Here is a 20,358-nt window from a genome sequence, read left to right on the forward strand (position 1 = left end):
AGGGATCGAAACGGGAATTTGGGAGCACTGGTCCATTTGGACCAGTGCCTCTCAGAGGTACTGGTCCGAATGGAGTAGCACTGGTCCGTATTTATAAAATCGGCTTGAAATTTGATTTATTCATATAATACAACCATATTATACATGAGTGATCAATTTCAACTGTCTATAAACTTCTTCCTCAGTCATCTCATTATCATCACGATCTTCGAAACCCTCATCCAGATCATCATCTATTGGGTCATACACCACATCATGCTGCGCCTCCTCGTCATCTTCATCTTCCACCTCCTCATTCTGTCTCTCCTGGGGCTCTACATCTCCTGCCACATACTCCCTCTCATCACCTGCAGGCTGCTCTGGCTCATCATGCTTGTTGAGCGATATCCGTTTGTTTTGATAGCTGTCAGAAATGTCAAGCCAAGGACTTTTAAACTTCGCGGGGGTCTAATCTATCTGACCAATAGCGGTTCAAGTTACATTTGTCTTCACTGGCAGCAATGAAAATGAACGGGAAGAAACGAAACTTTGTGCAGCCATGCTGCATGTAGCGGTGTATACTGCGCACGTAAACAATATGGCTGCGCCTGCATCTATGCCAACTTGACAAATGTCTCACAAAATCTATTGAAATTATCGTAAAAAACGGTAAAATAGACCAAGTTCTGCTTAAAATGGGCGAGAATCGTTGATAGAAACCATCGAGGCAGTGAGTAGTTTGATATATAGCGTGGCGAGCCAGTCGCCCACTCGGTCGAGTACATGTTGTCACTAGTCACCCGTACCCTTTCCAACTCGCATTGGCGAGTGGGCGACCGCCCGTTTCGATCCCTGATACCTGGTAACGTCGCTTGAGGTACCAGCAATAAATATTCGGGGATTCGTGTGTGAATGTAGTGAGGAGAAAAGAAAAGCCAAATGTGATGTTTGGAGCAAGAAGTCGGATATGAAGCAGGGACAAAAGAGAGTTCTCTCTTAATGAAAGATAATTACAGTAACTGTGAGCACACTTCATGAAAAGTCTTAAACGAAAGCAGTCGCAAATCAGGTAGCTCAGGTTTGCAAATAAATCCAGCTGAAATACTTTACTGACACTTTTTTTTTTTTTTCACTTTATACCAAGCTTCCATTTGTATTGTCATTCACTGGTTTAATAAATATTCGAAAAGGTACCGATCTAACACCCAGTATCGGTGTTGAGCTGATGCTAGTAAATAATGGATTGGGTATGGGAGAAAATGTGATCTCTGATGCTCTGATAAATGGAATTGGATTTGGAAATCTCATCTCATTATCTCTAGCCGCTTTATCCTGTTCTACAGGGTCGCAGGCAAGCTGGAGCCTATCCCAGCTGACTACGGGCGAAAGGCGGGGTACACCCTGGACAAGTCGCCAGGTCATCACAGGGCTGACACATATGGCCCTTTTCCACTACCCTTTTTCAGCTCACTTCAGCCCGACACGGCTCGCGTTTCGACTACCTCAGAGCAGCACGACTCAGCTCGCTTCAGCCCTACTCAGCACCCAAAACTCGCACGGTTTTGGAGTAGGGCTGAAGCGAGCCAAACCGAGCCGAGTGGGGCTAGGGGCGTGAGGAGACACTCCCCTGTGCACTGATTGGTGAGGAGGAGTGTCCTCACACGCCCACACACGCCCCGCGAGCACGCTGGGATCTGTAAACCTGGAAGAAGAAGAATTACGAGAATTATGAAGCCTTATGTGCCTTGCCTCATCTATACGCTCTTGCCAGTATCTGTTGGCGTTGTCGGTGACAACAAGCCACAGCACCAAGACCAGCAACACTAACGACTCCATGTCCTCCATGTTTATTGTTTACTATCCGGGTCGTGAGACTACCGCTTAAAAGCTCACTGATGTCACTGTTTGCGCCGCCTAACGACATCACGTGACGTCCACCCACTTTTGCTAACTCCACCCAATGTGTCCACCCACTTCCAGCCAGCACGGTTCAGCGCGGTTGTAGTCGAAATGCAACGCCAACAGCCCCACTCAGCTCGACTCAGCACGGCACGGCTCAGCCCGACTCAGCCGCGTTGGTAGTGGAAAAGCGGCAATAGACACAGACAACAATTCACACTCACATTCACACCTACGGTCAATTTAGAGTCACCAGTTAACCTAACCTGCATGTCTTTGGACTGTGGGGGAAACCGGAGCACCCGGAGGAAACCCACGGGGAGAACATGCAAACTCCGCACAGAAAGGCCCTCGCGGCCACGGGGCTCGAACCCGGACCTTCTTGCTGTGAGGTGACCGCGCTAACCACTACACCACCGTGCCGCCCTATGTTTCAACATTTAAAAAAAATAAAAAATGCTATAAACGGCAGTAAGCAATAATAAATCTATATAACAAAGTCAATATTTTGTGTGAAACGACCCTTTGCTTTAAAAAAAAAAAAAAATCATAGTAGTCTCGGGTACAGTGAGTGCAGTTTGATAAGGAAATCTTACAGAACCAGCCCCAGTTCTTCTGGGCACTTTGTCACACTTGCTTCTTAATTTTGCACCAATACCCAGCAGCCTTCATGATGAGGGTGCAGGAGGCATTATGTTTTCGGGTTGTCCGTCCGTGCGTGCGTCCATCCCTCCCGAAACCTTGTGAACGCGATATCTCAAAGGCTAATGAAAGGAATTTCACCAAACTTTCACCATTTGTGCGCTTTGGGACAAACATGAACTGATTAGATTTTGAGATCAAAAGGTCTAAGGTCAAGGTCACTGTGAGGTCAAATGTCTGTCCGAAAACCTTGTGAACACAATATCTCCAAGGCTGATACAAGTCATTTCACCAGGTCACGATTACTGTGAGGTCAAATGTCCATCCCCAAATCACAACTTAATAAGGCGTGTAGTCTACCGGGCGGAGGCGTCCCCATCGACGCTGTTGGCGTTGAGTTCTATCTAGTTTAATCTGAAAAGTGGTCTCTTATGCAATATGCTGCTCAGATACAACCCTTTATTTTCTGTTAAGTTTTGTGCTGGAAAATGTGTGCGTTTTGGAACTCTCGCATGTTTTTGTACCGACTTGATAATGTAGAAGTCGTAAAATAGAAATCTGTAACAAAATTTGGATGGAAAAAGTACTGTATATGTGGATTGGCGGTCAGTTTATTCTAAACGTTGCCTCTGAAAGGCTGCTGTGATTGACACGAAGTTTTAGTCCAATGAAACTTTCACACTTCGGTTAAAATTTATTTTCTTGGCAAACTGCTGTTATAAGAGGAATAGAATGTGATGTGATAAGAATCTAATTAGCAACAGCGTTGTTACCATGCAAACAAACATCCTTTCATTAACCTGTGCAGATATTTGGAAAGCATATGTAGCCAGCCGGCACATCCCTAATTTCATCTAAATTTCAGCAAAAGTCTGTCAAAACATACTGAATGAAAACGAGGAGGATTTGAAAGACGGTTTCATCTTGTTGATGGAAGGCAAATAATTTTCGCTGAACGTTCTGCTCAATACAGTGACAGGTCTCGAGCTGGAAATAACTCGTAACATATACCACCACTTTAAAATCTAGCTGTGTTGGTCTCTGACACGTCTTTACCTCCCCTCGTTTTATTTACCTGCATCTTTTGCATGCGACCCAGGTGAAGATTTGGTTTGCAAATTCCAAGGAACAAGCAAAAACTGTTATTTATTTATTTTTTTAATTGCCGAACAGGTTCTCAGTGGAGACAACACTGCCTGAAATAATCATGTTGAAAAGACGCCCTTTTGGTATCCTAGCATGCTTTGATCTTAAATTGTGGAGCTCCGTCTCGCCAGATCAGAACTTCATGAGTTTTCTTGCTTTGGGTATAGTTGTTTGTTTTTTTTTAAATGTCTCCTCTGACAGAGGTGCTATTACTAAAACATTTAAAATAATCAGTTTAAGAATTAAATTGTTCTTTAAGTCCCGAGAAACCAGTTGCCACAGATGCCCCTTTTCCACCAAAGCAGTTCCAGGGCTGGTTCGGGGCCCGTGCTTAGTTTGGAACCGGATTTTCTGTTTCCACTGACAAAGAACTGGCTCTGGGGCCAGAAAAACTGGTTCCAGGCTAGCACCAACTCTCTGCTGGGCTAGAGGAAGGAACCGCTTACGTCAGCGGGGGGGGTGGAGTTGTTAAGACCAACAACAATAACAAGACCACGAAAGATCGCCATTTTTAAGCGACGAGAAGCAGCAGCTGTACAAACGCGAAGTCATCCATTATTATTATTGTTGTTGCTGCTGCTGCTTCTTCCGTGTTGTTTTTGCTTCGATATTCGTGCCAAGGTTTATGTAAACGTAGCGACGTAACTGACGTATACAGCGACGTAACTGACGTGGCTTCCCTTAGCACCGTGAGCTATGGAAAAGCAAACTGGTTCTCAGCTGGCTCGCAAGTTGAACAAGTTGTGCACCAGCACCAGCACTGGCCCCGAACCAGCCCTGGAACTGATTTGGTGGAAAAGGGGTAAGAGTGACACTATAACCTGACATGAATATGCAAATTGGAAACAGCTCAATTTGCATGCACCGTTTCCAAACCCAACCCCTAACCAGACATCCCTCATTATACGATATTACAAAAACCGTCTAAAGCCTCGTGGTTTAATGTTTCCGGTTGCCATGTCTTATTCTTTTAATTACAAGTTCAAAGACGCAGAGTAAATGTTGTGACCTCATAGTCTGAGCTCATACAAAGCCCCGCCCCTAACCGGTTTTATATAATCTATTTGTCGCATCACTTCAGATATGTAAAATAGTCATGTAGAAGTTCATATTAGATTCTTTGCGTCATTGAATGGTTGCTTAAATAAATTAGCTGAGCTTTGACTCGTGTACGGGGCGATTGAAGGTTTGTGAAGCCTTTAGAATTTTCTATTTCTGCATGAATATGAGCTAAACATCAGATTTTCACACAAGTTCTAAAAGTAGATAACGAGAACCCAGTTTAAACAAGTGGGACAAAATATTATACTTGGTCATTTTTATTTATTGAGGAAAATGATCCAGTATTACATCAGCGAGTGGCAAAAGGATGTGAGGCTCGAGGATTAGCAGTTAATTTGAAGGTGAAATTCGAGTCGGGTGTTCTCAGTCCGTGCGATAACCATCAGGTGTGAGTGTTTGCCTTGTTTTATTTAAAGAACGGAGATCCGTTAAAGTCTGATCTTCACAACACGTTTGTGGAAGTTTATCATTGCATGAGCGAAGGAGGTTTCTGAGGACCTCAGAAAAAGTGTTGTTGATGCTCATCAGGCTGTAAAAGGTTGCAAAACCTTCTCTAAGGAGTTTGGACTCCACCAATCCACAGTCAGACAGATGGAGGGAGCACCGAGCACACAAGCACTGCTACCTTCTTCAGGAGTGGTCTACCAACAAAGATCACGCCAAGAGAAAGGCGTGTAATAGTCCGTGAGGTCACAGTGGAACCTAAGCAACTCTCTCACAGTGGTGTGCATGGCAGGGTTGCAAGCAGAAAGCTACTGCTCTCCTAAAAGAACATTGCTCACATGGACAAGCCAGAAGGCTAGTGGAAACATTTTGTGGACTATGAGACCAAAATAGAAATTTTGGTTTCAGTGAGAAGCGTTACGTTTGGAGAAGGGAAAACGCTGCATTCCAGCATAAGAACCTTATCCCATCTGTGAAACACGGTGATTGTAGGATCATGGTTTTGCTGCGTCTGGGCCAGGACGGCTTACCATCGTTGACGGAACAATGAACTCTGAATTAGTCCAGAGAATTTAAAAGGAAAACATCAGGTTGTCTGTCGATGAACTGAATCTTGAGAAAGTGGTTCATGCAGCAATACAGCGACCCTAAACACCACACACACACACACACACACACACACACGTCATTCTACAACCCCGATTCCAAAAAAGTTGGGACAAAGTACAAATTGTAAATAAAAATGGAATGCAATGATGTGGAAGTTTCAAAATTCCATATTTTATTCAGAATAGAACATAGATGACATATCAAATGTTTAAACTGAGAAAATGTATCATTTAAAGAGAAAAATTAGGAGATTTTAAATTTCATGACAACATATCTCAAAGTTGGGACAAGGCCATGTTTACCACTGTGAGACGTCCCCTTTTCTCTTTACAACAGTCTGTAAACGTCTGGGGACTGAGGAGACAAGTTGCTCAAGTTTAGGGATAGGAATGTTAACCCATTCTTGTCTAATGTAGGATTCTAGTTACTCAACTGTCTTAGGTCTTTTTTGTCGTATCTTCCATTTTATGATGCGCCAAATGTTTTCTATGGGTGAAAGATCTGGACTGCAGGCTGGCCAGTTCAGTACCCGGACCCTTCTTCTACGCAGCCATGATGCTGTAATTGATGCAGTATGTGGTTTGGCATCGTCATGTTGGAAAATGCAAGGTCTTCCCTGAAAGAGACGTCGTCTGGATGGGAGCATATGTTGCTCTAGAACCTGGATATACCTTTCAGCATTGATGGTGTCTTTCCAGATGTGTAAGCTGCCCATGCCACACGCACTAATGCAACCCCATACCATCAGAGATGCAGGCTTCTGAACTGAGCGCCGATAACAACTTGGGTCGTCCTTCTCCTCTTTAGTCCGAATGACACGGCGTCCCTGATTTCCATAAAGAACTTCAAATTTTGATTCGTCTGACCACAGAACAGTTTTCCACTTTGCCACAGTCCATTTTAAATGAGCCTTGGCCCAGAGAAGACGTCTGCGCTTCTGGATCATGTTTAGATACGGCGGCTTCTTTGAACTATCGAGTTTTAGCTGGCAACGGCAGATGGCACGGTGAATTGTGTTCACAGATAATGTTCTCTGGAACTATTCCTGAGCCCATTTAGTGATTTCCAATACAGAAGCATGCCTGTATGTGATGCAGTGCCGTCTAAGGGCCCGAAGATCACGGGCACCCAGTATGGTTTTCCGGCCTTGACCCTTACGCACAGATCCTTCCAGATTCTCTGAATCTTTTGATGATATTATGCACTGTAGATGATGATATGTTCAAACTCTTTGCAATTTTACACTGTTGAACTCCTTTCTGATATTGCTCCACTATTTGTCGGCGCAGAATTGGGGGGATTGGTGATCCTCTTCCCATCTTTACTTCTGAGAGCCGCTGCCACTCCAAGATGCTCTTTTTATACCCAGTCATGTTAATGACCTATTGCTAAGTGACCTAATGAGTTGCAATTTGGTCCTCCAGCTGTTCCTTTTTTGCACCTTTAACTTTTCCAGCCTCTTATGGAGCACTTGCATGTGACGTCACAGCCGATCCAGATTGTGACAGACGCCATCTTGTCGGTCAAACGCCATATTCCGCCTTCTACTTCTGGTTCTACTTCTACTTTTACTTCTACCTTTTCTTCTGGAAAACCCTACTATATACAATTCTACTACAACGGCTGCGGCTACAAGCTCTCCCTACCTGTGCATGTTTTTTATGTTTTTTGTGTGTATTTTTGCGTGCTGTTCGTCTGTACCGGACTTCAATATCCACTACAACCGTATGGACTTACTGGACATTGGCTTCCAGCAGAAAATGACGGTTTGTAGCGATTTCCATCGCATGCACAACATTCCGGACGAGAAAAAAAAAACATTCCGGACGAGATAGCGAGACCAGCGGGGTCTCCGTGGATTGTTATCGGAAGCAAAGCGAAGGAGGCGGTGCCGGGAGCCGAAGCAAAAGCGAGGCTGCAGAGCCGGCCTGTTGACTAAGCTCAGAAAACAGCCACTCAAACCTCCACTGCCAAGCCTCTACCTCTCCAACGCCAGATCCATGTAAACAAGACGGACGATTTGGAATTACCTTATTCTATTCTATAATCGGCTGGTCAGTGCTATACTTAATACTTAAGTGACTTACCCATCCAATGAGGATTCTTGTTTACAAGATGCCACATCTGAGTCGCTGACAAATCCTGAATTTCTGTAAAGATAACTGTCCAGAGATTTATAAGCACGCAGTGCTTCACCACTGAACAGCGAGGGAAAGTTAATGAGGTAATTATACACGTCCGGGTATTCCGCTGACAGTTCAAAATCCGGTCGTGAAAACTCCGTCCGGTAAGCCATAAGGGTCACTAATCTGTAGATCGTTTATTTTAGACATATATCTAGTTATCTGTTCATTAGAAAAATGAGCCGTGTAGTCCGTCGGTTGAAATTGATCCATTCTGTACACGAGTGCAGCAGTATTCAGCGGTGTTTTTTGACCGACAAGATGGGGGTTGTGTACTTTCCGGTCACGTGACTGCAAGATCTCTATTGCCCCTGTCCCAACTTTTTTGAGATGTGTTGCTGTCATGAAATTTCAAAATGTCTCACTTTCAACATTTGATATGTTGTCTATGTTCCACTGTGAATACAATATCAGTTTTTGAGATTTGTAAATTATTGTATTCCATTTTTATTTACAGTTTGTACTTTTTGTCCCAACTTTTTTGGAATCGGGGTTGTATTAAAGAATGGTTCAAGAAGAATAACGGTAATGTTTTGGAATGGCCAAGTCAAAGTTCTGACCTTAATCCAATAGAAATGTGTGGTGTGTGAGCAGTTCATGTGAGGAAACCCACCAACATCCCAGAGTTTCGGAAAACAGAGGAATGGGCTAAAATTCCTCCAAGACGATGTGTAGGACAGATCAACAGTTTTAGTTGCAGTTATTGCAGCACACGGGGGGGTCACACCAGATGCTGAAAGCACTGCTGTGTTTTAATGAACACATTTTGAGGAATATTTAGCGTAAAGGGCGAAGGGGAAGATAAAGGTCATCATTGCAGTTCATCTTTCCGGTAGCTAAACTTTACCTACTGCACCTTTTTAAAATCTCATGTCTACATCACTTTAATAGTACGTCATCGTATAGGTCGGTAAATTCTGCTTGAACTACAGGGTTATTAACAGGTTCCTATGAGATGACTAGAATATGTTAATGTCCCTAACTCGATGTTGCATTTATAACATGAATCTTTTAAGGTTTATTCAGCAATAATTTATCTTATCACACTGCTATTATTTCCAAGCTTTAAACCATCACAGCCTGTAGCAACGTGTTCACAATTAAAATGCGGTTGTGCAGTGCAACTTGAAATCGATTTGCGAATAAAAATGAGACTTTAGGAAAGAACGAAGTGCACCCTTGAGAAAGTGTGTCCGTGTATGTTCTTGTTTTGCAGGTGTGAGCTGTGACGCGTGTTTAAAAGGGAACTTCAGGGGGCGCCGATACAAGTGTTTAATTTGCTACGACTACGACCTGTGTGCGTCGTGTTACGAAAGTGGAGCCACCACAACCCGACACACCACGGAACACCCCATGCAGTGCATACTAACCAGGGTAGACTTTGGTAAGAGCCTCCCTCGGGTCAGTCAATGAGTGTGTGTGTGTGTGTGTGTGTTCTCGGGTTGAGTATAATGACCTACCTGTCTGTCTGTAGATCTGTATTACGGTGGAGAGGCGTTTTCAGTAGAGCAGCCCCAGTCGTTTACTTGTCCCTACTGCGGCAAAATGGGTTACACAGAAACGTCTCTACAGGAACACGTCACCTCGGAGCATGCAGAGACTACCACAGAGGTGGTGAGTATTTACAGCATATATACACACAGTGGTGCTTGAAAGTTTGTGAACCCTTTAGAATTTTCTGTATTTCTAGAGATCCCAGTTAAACAAACAATTTTTATACTTGATGGTTTGTTTATTAAAGAGGTACAAAATATAATATAATATACGGTTGCTGATGTGACAAAGTAACGTATTCTTAAGTATTCTATCAAATTTATATACTAGAAAGCAACGAAATATCTTGGTAATTATAAATATAATACTTTATACGCTAAACCGCACAAGAGTCGCCATTTTTAAAAGACCGTGACGTCAGCGCTACCCACTGCACTAGCGGAACTCTCCGAAATAGAGGAGAGAAGCGTGTAATCATGGCGTCGGGCGCATCAAGTGAAAGCGACAGCTCTGTTGAATCATATGAAGAGATCCCGCAAGACACACTGCAAGCAGGCTATGGCTTAGAAGGATACCAGTTTGAACCTAGGAGAGGTACTCTCGACTCCGGTGATGAAATAAGAGAAGAAAGCTCGGATGACGGCGAGGATGAGACTGATGCTGACCATGGGCGTGGCGAGCGTGGGGCAGAGCGTCTGCGTGCAGGTGACACGGCGTGGCGCTCGTGCGGAAAATGTAACGTGGAGTTGCTCACGAGTCCAGCAGAATTTATTTGCTGCAATGAGAGAGGCGCCACCCGTGGACTTGCGAAATCGTCGCAAGAGGCAGAAACAGGTATTTCACACGTGCTATTCCCAACCTCAATGAGCCAACACAACTGGGCACATACATACGTCATGAGTGTTACGCAGAGAAAATGAACGTGCATTCTGATTGGATAAAATTAATATCATGGCGGGCTGTTCAAACTGCGGAAATAGTTCGCTCGAGCTACTTTCAAAACACTATAACTTTCCAACCTTAGAACAAAAAACTTTTGTAAGTCTTGAATAAGGTTCGTTAATGTGTGTTTTATTGTTATATTTACTCTATATATTGCCCTCTGTTCCCCTTTAACCTCCTAGGGCTTAGCGGTCACATGCGTGGACAGCACTTTATGGAAATTCGGAACAAGAATCCACATATGTGGACATACTTTTTCTCTAAAAGTACATCTTATCAAAAGATGATGCTTAGTTTTTATTCTAATCAGGTTCTAATAAGCCCAAATAGCAAAGAGAAATACAAAATGCATGTAAAAAAACAGCTTGGGCCTTAGGAGGTTAAAGAAAAAGATCAGTGAGTGTCAAAAGTATGTGACCGTTTGCTTTCAGTATCTGGTGTGACCCTCGTGTGCTGCAATAACTGCAATTAAAACTGTTAATCAGCGCTGCACATCAGCTTTAAATTAACGAAGCAATGTTTTGTTCACTGTTGATGTGAGGTCATGTGTTGAACTTGAATTTGAGAAGACTTTCCGAGTCAGAATTCCAAGTTGTTAAGGATGATTTCTTTCATTTTGTGTGGTCAGAGAGGGCTACAAGAGTGGTGTACATGTTCAACAAGTCTTTCCCTTCCTCCCCTCCCCTCCCCTCCCCCAGATCTGCCCCATATGTGCAGCTTTGCCCGGAGGTGACCCCAATCATGTGACGGACGACTTCGCTGCTCATCTCACACTTGAACACAGAGCACCAAGAGATTTAATATCCTTTCAGTTCTGTTTTCTCTCTCTCTCTCTCACACACACACACACACACACACACACACACACACACACACACACACACACACACACAAAGATGTATCAAGTAAAGAGTGACATCCATGAAATGATTTTGCTTTAAATTAAGAGCACCAATTTGATCGCAAAACATCATTTACCTTTTTAAAGCCAAGTCACAAAAACTAGCAAGCAACTGATTTTGTTTAAATTAATTTAAATATTTCAGTGTTCATGTTTAAATAGATTGGGTAAAAATACCCAGCTACTAGGGTTGCACAAGCCAGTGCATACTTGGTGCCAGTCCTAAGCCCGGATAGATTGGGGAGGGTTGCGTCAGGAAGTAAAACCTATGCCAAATCAAATATGTGGAACAGATCTCCTGTGGCGACCCCTAACGAACGGGAGTAGCTGAAAGAAGAAATTAATTTAAATGCGAGTCTCTGACGTTATAGCAGCGTTCACATTACGAAGCTTTTATTCTCACTCGCTGCTCACATCACTCCTGTTTTACAGCAACTGCACTGGTTGCCAGTTATCTCTCGGATCAAATACAAAATCCTGCTTTTAACCTATAAAGCTCTTCATGCTTTCGCTCCTTCCTATCTCTGTGAGCTAATTCATTTGTACTGTCCCTCCCGCTCCCTCAGATCTTCTGTCTGTGGACTTCTGACTGTTCCACGTTTTAAACTGGCATCTATGGGTGGCAGATCATTCAGTGTTGCTGCTCCTAAACTTTGGAACTCGTTACCACAATCACTTCGTGACTGTTCCACACTCTCTCTTCCTTCAAAGCCAACTTGAAAACTTTTCTCTTTACCTCACACTATTCTTCCTAGTTTTTTCTTTGGTGGTAATTCTTTTGTAAAGCGTCCTTGGGTTTGTGAAAGGCGCTATATAAATTGAACTACTTATTATTATTCCACCCGCAAATCTGCGTATTCACACAGGAATAACGTAGGCCAAATTCCAAACCGCTCCCTGTTCACTATAGACCCTTTTCAGTCACGTGACCTTCGTAAACGCGACCACCATTTTGGACATGTAGCGGACTTCGGCTCGAATTGGTTTGAATGCAAGGAAGGCGACAAACGGAGAACATACAAGAAAAAGGAGCGAGATACAGAAACACCTTCGCTATCCAGCGACGTAGGGCATTTACAGGGCGAGCAGAGGGAGAAATAACAACAGTAACGACACATTAGCAACGCCGTACAGAAATAACGGTTTATGGCACAGACCCTTTCGGTTCTCGCTCATCTAGCTGCTACAATGACTGCTTAGACTGCAACAATAATGCCTAACACACATTTAAGTATCCGTCGTAAAGACGTGAAACTCGTCGAGTGACGAGTGTGTTCATCGATAAGCTAACACAATCTAGAAGTAGACATACCATCACACTGCCCTGGCGCTGTGTACAGTTTACCTTCTATGGCTTGTGCACTCACTATTTGCCATTACTTTCTCCAACCCAGTGTTAGATTACAGGGAACGGCCTGGATTTAAGAGACAAATACATGTTCCTCTTGTTTTGAACACTTAGCCCATGTTTACATTAGACCGTATCAGCGGATCATCAGATTAACGTTTTTAAAAGCGATTAGCGTGCACACAGCAACACTAATACACGATTCGTCTGCACACAGCAACACCAATACACGGATACGCTCGGCTCCGCAGGCATCCTGCGCTCCAAATCACTCCGCCCTGAACAGCGAGTGCCCTCTGGAGGGTGCGCACTCCGGCCCTGCGCAGCTCACAGAGCGCGCGAGTGAAGTGAACAAGCCACGATTCGGGACTGAGCCGCTGTGTGTGTGATCCCAGCGCAGATCACTTACCACTCGCAAGTGGAAGGATGGCAAGCCTAAAGACAATCTTTTTTTTTTTTTTTTTTTTTTTTTGTTACATAGTCAAAAGAGGTGTCGGATCACCGGATCCAGTGTAAATAGCTGCTGGAGCCAACGCCCGAGGTTCCGGAGCGCGCTCCGGCTTGCTCCCCCTCAAATTAAGCGCTGTTTGTAGGACACTGCCTCTGATCTGTCCTACAGTCTACCAACAGCAAAAGAACACAACGCTAGCTAATGTCGTTAGCTAATAGCTACAACAGAAGAACAAAGAGGTTACAATGGGTTATTTTAGCCTATTTGGTTACACACTTGCCGCCACAGAATGTTAACAGCAATGTAATGCCTTTTCTGGCTAATTTTATTCGTCTTACCTCCAGCAAAGTGGTCACTACACAAGCGCTGGTATGCCGAGGGCTGCCAATCTGTTAATGGCCGCTATCCATCTTCTCTGTCGGGATCCGATAAAATGATAACCCTTGCCTTGTTTGTTGATGGTTACTACATCCAGGTGCACAACAATATAGTGGCATGATGGAAGTCTTGCTGAAAATAAACACTTTCTTTGCTGCCGTTCCTCAATGCTGGCTGTGGTAAACTACTGGTAGTACATGTCCAAAATGGCGGCCGCGTTTGTCGTGACGTCACGTGAAAAGGGTCCATAGAGGTTTTCGACCCACATGACCGTTGCCATGTCAACAAGTAGATGGCACCATTTTGGCGGTCACAACAATGGTGACTCCCGCTAGCCCAACATGTCAGAGATTTGTCAAAAAATATGTATTTTCCCTTTTCACAGCATGCATTGTTTGAATGGTTGCCTTGACAACGTATGCAAAGATTTCCAACAACATTTTGTGGCAAAAAAATTCCATAACAGTCGACTTCAACGTGATACCAAATAAAAGTAAATTCATTGCAGTTAGAAAAATAGTGTCCAGGTTGACAGAGAGTTACATTAATCATATAGAAAAATGCATAATAATTAATATGTCTAGTATCGAATTCTAGTTTTGTCCATTGCATATTCACATCTAAAAAGTACAACCCACCCAACAACATGGCTCTGCCTCGCCTGAGGGCACCGTGTATGTTAAACCTAGACTACATGTAAGCCGCCCAAACACTAGTAAGAAGCCCGGTGCCAGGTCGCCCCATTGATGAGGCCGAGCGGTCCCCGTCTCACGTATATAAAACCACGGATGTATAAAGATAAAACCATCATAGCCTGACTAGTGGGGCTCGGTGCCAGGTAGCCTGAACACCGCCTAACAGAGCTTACATGTAGGCTAGGTGCTAGGCTACATGTATAATTTGTCATTTATCTCGTATACGATATCTTTCAACTTTTGGAAAAGTTACCTGAGACAAAATGTTCACCACACAAACGCGCGTGTTCAGTGGGCTGCCAATTCTCTCGCCTGATCGCCGCGATCCACTTTTCGCGACGCTGTCGATCAGCCGGGAACCTATGGAACGTTAATCCAGGTTTATCCCCTCTTCTGTTGTGGCAGCTAACTGCACAACACGTATCGGGCATTCTACGATAAAAGTAAGTGAAGAAGAAGATGGATATTACAAGCGTTGTTTGCTGATAAGCGTGGCTTTGTTTGACCTCCAAAATGCCGGTGTAAACAGTATCACGTGACCCTATGACGTCAGGTCGGAAACCTCTATACAGGCTCGCATCACATCATTCTCGTGTATTGTACCGTTTGGGATTCGGTCACTGATTATAAGTGAATCGTTGTGTATTGATTTGTAGTTGAAAATCCTTTGACACTGCACGCAATGTCGATTATCCTTGTGAAGATTAAAGTATTGGCATCCCAGACACACTGTGATGGGGACGTGAGACGATGTCCACACACTTTAACATAAAATAAACATTTTTTCATGTCCAGCCCAAAACCCTGGCGTTGTGTATTTAGAGTAGTCGACTCCTCGTCCGTCACGAGTCCACAGGTTTAGGTGATTTGCACTATGTATGTATGAGAACATGTGTGATTTTACTCCTTGGTCCTTAACGGTGATGTGTGTACGATGAGAGCAGCGGGGTGCGGCACGTGCGCCGGATGTTTCACCCTGGGCGTGGCTTGGGCGGCCCTCGGGCAAGGAGGACTAACATGCACTTTACCAGCAGCTCCACTGGGGGGCTCTCATCCTCACAAAGCTCCTCTTACTCCCCGAGCAATCGGGAAGCCATGGACCCTATAGCAGGTGTGTGTGGGTTTTTTTTTTAATTTTTTTTATATAGTTTGAAAATGTAACAGTATAATGTAGTCTATATCAGGGGTGGGCAATTATTTTTTCCATGGGGCCACATGAGAAACAGAAAATTTTGTGGAGGGCCGGACCAAAAGGCTGAACTAAATTCTGCATAATATTAATTGTATTTCTTTATATAAAGCAATAAATAACATTGTTTTTACAAGCTGCTAAGACTGGTAAGAGTATGGAAAAAACGAGGTTGCCTTACAAAAAATGTCATTTATTCAATCAAATTTCCCAAAACAGTGGTTAACAAAATGTGAACGTTTGTACCAATTTTTTTTTTCCCTCCTTTCAGGTCACATTCACCCCAAAACACAATAAAGACATCACAATATTGTCTTTCTACTCCAAATATCAAGCAAGATGCATCATATTATAATAATGATGCCCACATTTGTAGTTTAATCACCTCATTTGGTGTTTTTCGCCGGAGATCTAGTCTGGCTAACGCGACTTCAAAGCTCTGCTCGCAACAGGCCCTCGTGTTGCGTCACACTTAGGATGGGCGGGCCCAGGCTACCGGAGATCGGCTCCGGCGCCTGCTGGTGACGTCACACGATGTGATTGGCTGGACCGTTTGAAGGATGACGTACAAGTTTGTGGTTGGTCTGGACAAATTACGGAAGTAGTTATCGCGGGATTAGGTTTCGTGGGATTTCATGTCATTTTCATGTCGCGCGCATTGCGTTTTTGTTGAACACAACTTCAAAATAAAAGCAATGCACATTCAGTCCATGCATGAGGTAAAATTAGAAAATACGTTTATTTTGTAATTTCTCATTAACCTTATGCGGGCCGGTCAGAATGAACCAAAGGGCCGGATGCGGCCCGCGGGCCGTAAAATGCCCAGGTCTGGTCTATAGTGTCCCTTGACATTTTAAAACGTAAGCCATTTCTTCAGTTACGGAACTTTTTTTAGGAAAATTTTATCAGATGAAAACGAGATGGAAATGTGTGTTTTAATTGGCATTTTGCAGAAGTCAGCAGTGAGGTAAATGTGATCATGAAACCTTGACATTCTAAATGATGTTTTTATCATGTGACTTAACTTAGCATCCAGTCCAAATGGTTTGTTTATAAGCTCGAGCTTGTGCAGTGTTTTGCTTAGTGTCGATACATTTTGTCTCTCGTATCGTCTCTTAGAGCTGCTGTCTCAGCTGTCAGGAGTTCGGCGCTCGGCAGGCGGTCAGCTGAACCCTTCAGGCCCGTCGGCCTCGCAGCTACAGCAGTTGCAGATGCAGTTGCAGCTGGAACGGCAGCAGGCGCAAGCGGCACGTCAGCAACTGGAAACGGCACGCAATGCAACACGCCAGCGCAGCAACGCAAGCAACATCAGCGCCAGCGTGCCACCACCCAGCACCGCAACAAACACAGCCATAACCGAGAGCAACTCGATGGCTTCCCACAGCTCCCAGTTCCTCCTCACACGGTGAGAACATGGACACTGGGCTTGTATTGATTATAATTGTAATTCACAATTCAGTTTGACTCACAGTATCGGGTTCATAAATCAATTTTCCCACGATATTTTTGAAAATAGATTTAAATGTGTTTTTTTTTTTTTAAATTAACAATTCAACATTTATTTTCCTATTCTTTATCAACTTAAATTGCATTCCACAAAAGGAATATATTTTTTTTTCTTAACAGCAGTAATTATTTACCAACATTTAGAAAGGTTGGACTGAAATATAATAACCTATTATATTAAATTCCTTTGTAAGGAATAAATTGAAAGGTTAACAGATTGGCCTTTTCTTAATAAACGTTTGTTCTACTTCTGTTTGCTTCTTTTTTAATCTTTCAGCAGTCTGTAAAAAGAGCTGATTTTTGTTATTAAATCTATTTGTACAGTCAATCACACAACAGTGCTTTATCATTTGAGATCTGTTTTTTGTGTTTTCATGGCATTTAGACCTGCATTACTTCCGGCTACGTTGAAGTCAGGTGTATTCCTGCTATTGTACATTATTTCACTCTGCTGTCTAAACAATGCAATTACTGCTTGGAAACCTAGGAGATTATACAGCCTGATAATAATCTCATTCTCATCTCATCTCATTATCTCTAGCCGCTTTATCCTGTTCTACAGGGTCGCAGGCAAGCTGGAGCCTATCCCAGCTGACTACGGGCGAAAGGCGGGGTACACCCTGGACAAGTCACCAGGTCATCACAGGGCTGACACATAGACACAGACAACCATTCACACTCACATTCACACCTACGCTCAATTTAGAGTCACCAGTTAACCTAACCTGCATGTCTTTGGACTGTGGGGGAAACCGGAGCACCCGGAGGAAACCCACGCGGACACGGGGAGAACATGCAAACTCCGCACAGAAAGGCCCTCGCCGGCCACGGAGCTCGAACCCGGACCTTCTTGCTGTGAGGCGACAGCGCTAACTACTATACCACCGTGCCGCCCCCCCCGATGATAATCACTATTAATTTTTTATTTCATGGATTTAAATCTCCATAAATTTGTATCATGATTTATCGTCACACGATATATAGTTACATGTCTAATACACACACGGAAACACCTGATAACAAATTTGCTTCCCAGTGGCTCAGTTGTATAAAGGAAAAATAACTGGAGAAATAAATTTAAAACTAAAGGTTTTGCACTTAGAATTGTCTAATATGCTTAAAGTGCCATTCCACCATTGGATGCATTTTTTTGGCATAAAATACAATATATTTTATGACAATAGGACTAGACAGAGAAATCTTTTAGCTTCAAAATGATATATCAAACATAATTTTTTGACGACAAGTATATTAATTTTGCGACCGAAGTCACCTACCCTTTTAATTTCCGCGCGGTAGTGAAACGTGATGTCATCGGCAGGTTCCCCTTCTTGTGTACCACGTCACGCGGCACAGATTATCAGCAATGGCAGATAGAACGCGATTGTCAGCTTCGGAAAAGAAGCGAAGGAAAATAGCAAGTGATGCCCAAAGGAGACGGTCGATGGTGAATATCGGCACAGCAATCGACAAGTGGAAATCGCGTTCTGTCCGCCATTGCTGATAATCTGTGCCACGTCACACGTGACTTGGTACACAAGAAGGGGAACCTGCCGATGACATCACGTTTCACTACCGCGCGGAAATTAAAAGGGTAGGTGACTTCGGTCGCAAAATTAATATACTTGTCGTTGTCAAAAAATTATGTTTGATATATCATTTTGAAGCTAAAAGATTTCTCTGTCTAGTCATGTTGTCATAAAATGTATTGTATTTTATGCCAAAGAATGCATCCAATGGTGGAATGGCACTTTAAAAAGAAACTACTAGATACGGTCAAGGATTGTGTCTCCGTGTGAAAGGAGAAAGGAGGAGTGACCGCACTCAGATTTATTTATTTATTTATTTAATGGTTGCCTGAGAGCAAATACTGCAGATTTGACACTGTTCTTGAATCGCACGGAATGAGACTTTTGATTTTAGTGATTGTTTTATAAACAGTCATACCCACAGAATTACTTATTACCTTAAAATAATTAGCTAAGCTAGAGTTTCCGGGTCCTCCAGAAAATCTGAAGTAGCCAACACTTTAAAAAAAAAAAAAGTAGGTGGCTGTGGAATTTGTAGCAGCAATGTCTGGTGGCATGAAAATTTTTGAAATTTGCATGCCTTCTGGTACATTCTTGGCTAATAAATTACTTTTCCCTGTAAAATACTTGCAAAATATCTGGAGGGAAATTTCATATATACGTGTGCGCGCGTGCTTGGCTTTCTCAGTTACCCTGTGTAGTACACTGCCTGACTCTGTAACATGGTGAGCTGATTTGGTGCATGTGTAAATTACATTCTAAAATATTTTGTGAAAATCAAGTGAAATCATCTGCAGCAACCAACCGTCGTCTGCTACAGCATGGTCACATGATCCGGCTCAGCCAATCAGAGCCTGAGAATCGATCAGCAAATATGGTGTTTCTGGTCATCCTAGACCAAAATTGAAGACAGTTTCGTGGTGAAATAATTGGATTTACAACAAATTATGGGCAGCAAAGATGATATAAATAGCTTGAACACTGTAAGGTAAGGGTCGTCCCCTTGCAGTTAAGTAGGCGGAGAAAATCGTCGGTTGCTGGCGCGCTCCGAGTTTCTTTGGAGCACGTCATATCATATGATGCATTTCTGACCCAGTGAAATTTGCCTCCTTTTCCTCTGCGCGGCAGGTTGAACGAGCCGAAGATGTCCGAGGCGGAGCGTCAGGCTCTGGAGAGCGAGCGTGCCGATCGGAGCCTGTTCGTGCAGGAGCTGCTGCTGTCCACGCTAATGCGCGAGGAGAGCTCCTCCTCTGACGAGGACGAGCGGCGAGACTTCGCCGACTTCGGGGCCATGGGCTGTGTGGAGATCATGCCTTTGGACGTGGCACTGGAGAGCCTGAACCTGAAGGAGAGCTCTGCAGGCAAAGAGCCTCCACCTCCTCCTCTTTGATGATATCCCACCACCACGCAGACAATGTCCTCTGTGCTGTAACTGCCAATGACGGTGGGCAAACACACAGCTCTCACTTTTTTTGGTTTTCTGTTTGGTTTTTTCCTTTTTTTTTTTTCTTTTTTTTTGTGATTTTTCAGGTCTGTCACCTGTTACATTGTAAAAATCCATAAAGAGCAAGAATGAGAACGAGAGCGAATGTGAGAGAGAAAAAAAAAAGAACAAGTGTGTGAGAAGTTAGCAAGCGTGCAAGAGACAATGAAAGTGTATGATGTATGTGTGTTGATAATCAGTTCCACATGACTAATTTTTTTTCCTTTAGCAGGTGAGCGTAGGTAGCTGTGGCAGACCTTCAGCTTCCTGTGTCTAACAAAAAAGAAAAAAAAAAACAAAAGGCTCTCCTTATAAATACTCCACATTCTAAAACTGAAGACAGAGTCCTTCTCTAATGAAGCTGCTGTGTGTATTTATGAATAGTAATTAATAAAAAGTGCTTGGATGGTTTACCATAACTACTGCATGAGGTTATTTGCAGTGTGCATGATTTTTAATGACCTTGTCATTAAAATGG

General features: G+C 43.4%; 1 protein-coding gene across 3 annotated transcripts in view; it reads left to right on the plus strand.

The window, feature by feature from the left end:
- The window catches only part of kcmf1 (potassium channel modulatory factor 1), a 49,794-nt gene that overhangs the window by 21,003 nt on the left and 8,433 nt on the right, over positions 1–20,358 (plus strand). The window contains exons 2-8 of one of the 3 annotated variants that reach the window (XR_009651816.1): positions 9,181–9,348; positions 9,439–9,578; positions 11,099–11,200; positions 15,107–15,284; positions 16,482–16,767; positions 19,526–19,841; positions 20,113–20,299. Coding sequence is in view for 1 of the 3 variants with exons in the window: in XM_060912180.1 (XP_060768163.1) it covers positions 9,181–9,348; positions 9,439–9,578; positions 11,099–11,200; positions 15,107–15,284; positions 16,482–16,767; positions 19,526–19,787 (1,136 nt within the window). In the remaining 2 variants the exon portion in view is untranslated. Of the gene's footprint in view, positions 1–9,180; positions 9,349–9,438; positions 9,579–11,098; positions 11,201–15,106; positions 15,285–16,481; positions 16,768–19,525; positions 20,300–20,358 lie in introns of those variants that run through there. The other 2 variants (XR_009651817.1, XM_060912180.1) reach the window with 2 other exon arrangements.

This window comes from Neoarius graeffei, chromosome 28, assembly GCF_027579695.1.
Source record: "Neoarius graeffei isolate fNeoGra1 chromosome 28, fNeoGra1.pri, whole genome shotgun sequence".
NCBI lineage: Eukaryota > Metazoa > Chordata > Actinopteri > Siluriformes > Ariidae > Neoarius > Neoarius graeffei.